General features: G+C 38.6%; 1 protein-coding gene across 1 annotated transcript; it reads left to right on the top strand.

Moving 5' to 3' along the window:
- The first annotated feature begins 357 nt into the window (after positions 1-357).
- On the top strand, positions 358-1,488 carry LOC143018312 (uncharacterized). The gene has a single exon (XM_076173672.1). It carries the CDS (start codon positions 358-360, stop codon positions 1,486-1,488), a length of 1,131 nt encoding a protein of 376 aa, XP_076029787.1.
- Positions 1,489-3,010: the final 1,522 nt, after the last annotated feature.

Raw genomic sequence — 3,010 nt, 5'->3', positions numbered from 1 at the left:
GAGATTGTATGAAGGAGCATTGTATGAGCAGAGACTTGGAATTTAAGAGAGGAAGAGAGGAGGAATTTAAGTCTGTTTGAGAGAATTACTGATGAAAAATGAAGAAAAGAGGTGTGGCATACTGAGGTGAAGCGAGTGAACTTGAGGGGACGATCGAGGATGAGATGGATTGATGGGGTTAAGAGGGCGCCCAACAAGAGGGAATATCTGTTCAGCAAGGAAGGGAGAAGGCAGGAGATAAGGATGAATGGAAAATGTGTATGGATGATACTGTTATGCAAGAAAGGGAGGGATGGTGGGTGGGGGTAGGGGTGCTTATGTGTAAGTGATATTTTGACGCAGCCCGATGGACACAAGATGGACACATTACTAATGGACGTGACTAAATTCGAACGGATCACGAAGAACCCTATAGAAGAAATTAAAACGAAGGTGAATAGAATTGTGGATACCGTCAATGCCAAAGCAGGAGGACTGAAGCTTCCTAAGCTCGTAGGTAACTATGGCTTAGGTTATTGTTATGGTAACGTTAAGACTCACAAAGCAGGATCTCCCCTCAGGCCCATAATCAGTCAAATTCCCACCCCTACTTACGTTATTGCTAAAAAGTTGAACGAGTTACTTACACCATTTGTTCCATCTAGGTTTAGCTTGTCGTCAGCCGCTGACTTTTTAGACCTGCTCAGTAACTCCGATACCAATGGTGTTATTGCCTCGTTAGACGCCGAAAGTTTATTCACCCATGTACCAATTTTGCGTACTATTAACTACATCCTGGAAGAGGTCTATCCCGAGAATGGTGTTCCTAAACTCGATTTACCAAAAGCGGCCCTCAAAGCTCTGTTAGAAGTATGTACAATGGAGGCCCCGTTCGTCTGTCCTCGTGGTAATATGTATAGACAGATTGATGGTGTAGCTATGGGATCCCCACTTGGTGTTCTCTTTGCAAATTTTTTCATGGGGATGGTTGAAAAAGAGACATTAAATTGTTTTAAAAAGCCGTCAATTTATGCGAGATACATTGACGATATCTTTGTTAAAGTAGACTGCAAATCGGAACTTCCCCTCTTAAAAGATATACTGCAGGAGATTTCTGGACTTAATTTTACTATAGAATTTAGTCAAGAAAACAAGCTTCCTTTCTTGGACATCCTCGTCCAACAAAGTCCCCTTTACTTTAAAACAAGTGTATACACAAAACCGACCAACCCAGGGCTGTGCCTTAACGGAATGAGCGAGTGTCCCCAACGCTATAAAGACTCCACCATTAGAGCTTTCATCAGAAGGGCCCTCACTCATTCCAGTAGTTGGAGTGCCACTTATCTAGAAATAGAGAGAGCAACCCAAGTCCTGGTTAACAATGGCTACCCTAACAAGGAAATCAATAAGATTATTAAGCATGAAATAGATAAATGGTACCTACAACATAATGCGACCAACAAAGAAGGTGAACGAATTAAAATCTTCTACAAGACCTTCATGCACTAGGACTATAGTACAGATGAACGCATAATAAAACAAACAATAAAAAAATTTGTCAAACCCACCCGGCCCCAAGATTTCCTCGATGTTGTCATTTATTATACAAACAGGAAAACATCATCACTACTCATGAAAAATAGCCCTTCCACGAAAATCCGAGAACTACAAAGGGGTCATCTTGTGTATGAATACTCGTGCAAAATAGGGAACTGTGAGTCCCTACCCTCCTCATACATAGGATACACAACAACAACACTCAGTAGAAGAATCACTCTCCACCTCCAAAATGGTACACCAAAAATTCATACTATCACATGCCACAACACCACTCTAACAAGGGAAATGGTGGAGAAAAAACACAAAAATTATTGGACAAGAACAAGACACCAAGCGCCTGCAAATTCTCGAGGCCCTTCTTATTAAAGAGAAGTCTCCAAAATTAAATCTACAATCAAGAGATCTTGCCATAATTCCGTCCATGAAGTCCACCACTGTACGGAATCCCACCTCCCCACGGAGTTCCACCATCCCACGGAGTTCCACCATCCCACGTAGTTCCACCACCATTCCTCCCCCTTGATCATTTTTACGTGACCTCACCCCGCACCATGAAACCTATATTTTTTCCAATATATAAACATGTCTTATTATTGTAATCAATATCACTTGAAAATGTACAAAGTGTACAAAACGTCGTGAATATATTAAGAACACTCCACTGTGTTTTACTATGCCTTTCGGTAATAGTATTTCTGAGCTCAACTCTACACATAAATCTGCAGTTCGCAAAGTAGAGAGTATCAACAAGAAGATCATAAATACAGAAGTCGCTGTATTTTTTAACCAAATATGCTTACAGGAGAACCTGCTGCCTAAATATTCATATATATATATATATATATATATATATATATATATATATATATATATATATATATATATATATATTCATATATGTATACATACATACATACATACGTACATACAAGGGTACCTTCCACGTCTCACACCCGTAGATTATTCTTGGCCGAATGCATGGATGATAAACCTACGTTCCAACCATAAAGGTAGAGAACCTCTCACGATTTTATCATATCTATCAAACAAAATGTAAAACACCTTTTTATTCTATTATCATGATCTTTCGTCACTTTCACCATCTGGCCTAAATACTTATACTCTTCAACTTCTTTCAGAGTCTCACGATCGATTAATTATAATATCTTTATTTTTAAACTTTCGTGTTGAACATTACTTTGGTTTATTCTTTTTTAAACCTACTTTGAGACTTTTCTTCTTCAGATCACTCAGAATATCTTGCAAGTCTTCTGCTCTTTTTGAAATAAGAATAATATCATCTGCAAATCTTAGGTGATTCGAATATTGGCCATTGATCTTCAAACCTTTCTCTACCCAACTCAATTTTCTGAAAATCTCTTCCAAGCAAGCTGTAAATAACTTGGGTAAAATTGTATTGCCTTGCCGTACTCCCTTTTCGATTTTGATCTTTTTTGTATCTTTATGTAGT

This window comes from Oratosquilla oratoria, chromosome 34 (assembly GCF_046742065.1).
Source record: "Oratosquilla oratoria isolate Oo_2021 chromosome 34, ASM4674206v1, whole genome shotgun sequence".
Classification (NCBI taxonomy): Eukaryota; Metazoa; Arthropoda; class Malacostraca; order Stomatopoda; family Squillidae; genus Oratosquilla; species Oratosquilla oratoria.
The sequence above is the reverse complement of the archived record's forward strand: the minus strand, read 5'-3'. Positions and strand labels throughout refer to the sequence as shown.

What these genes read in the sequence shown, in the direction of transcription:
- LOC143018312 (XM_076173672.1), top strand. Translation starts at nt 358, where the DNA reads ATGGACACATTACTAATGGACGTGACTAAATTCGAACGGATCACGAAG.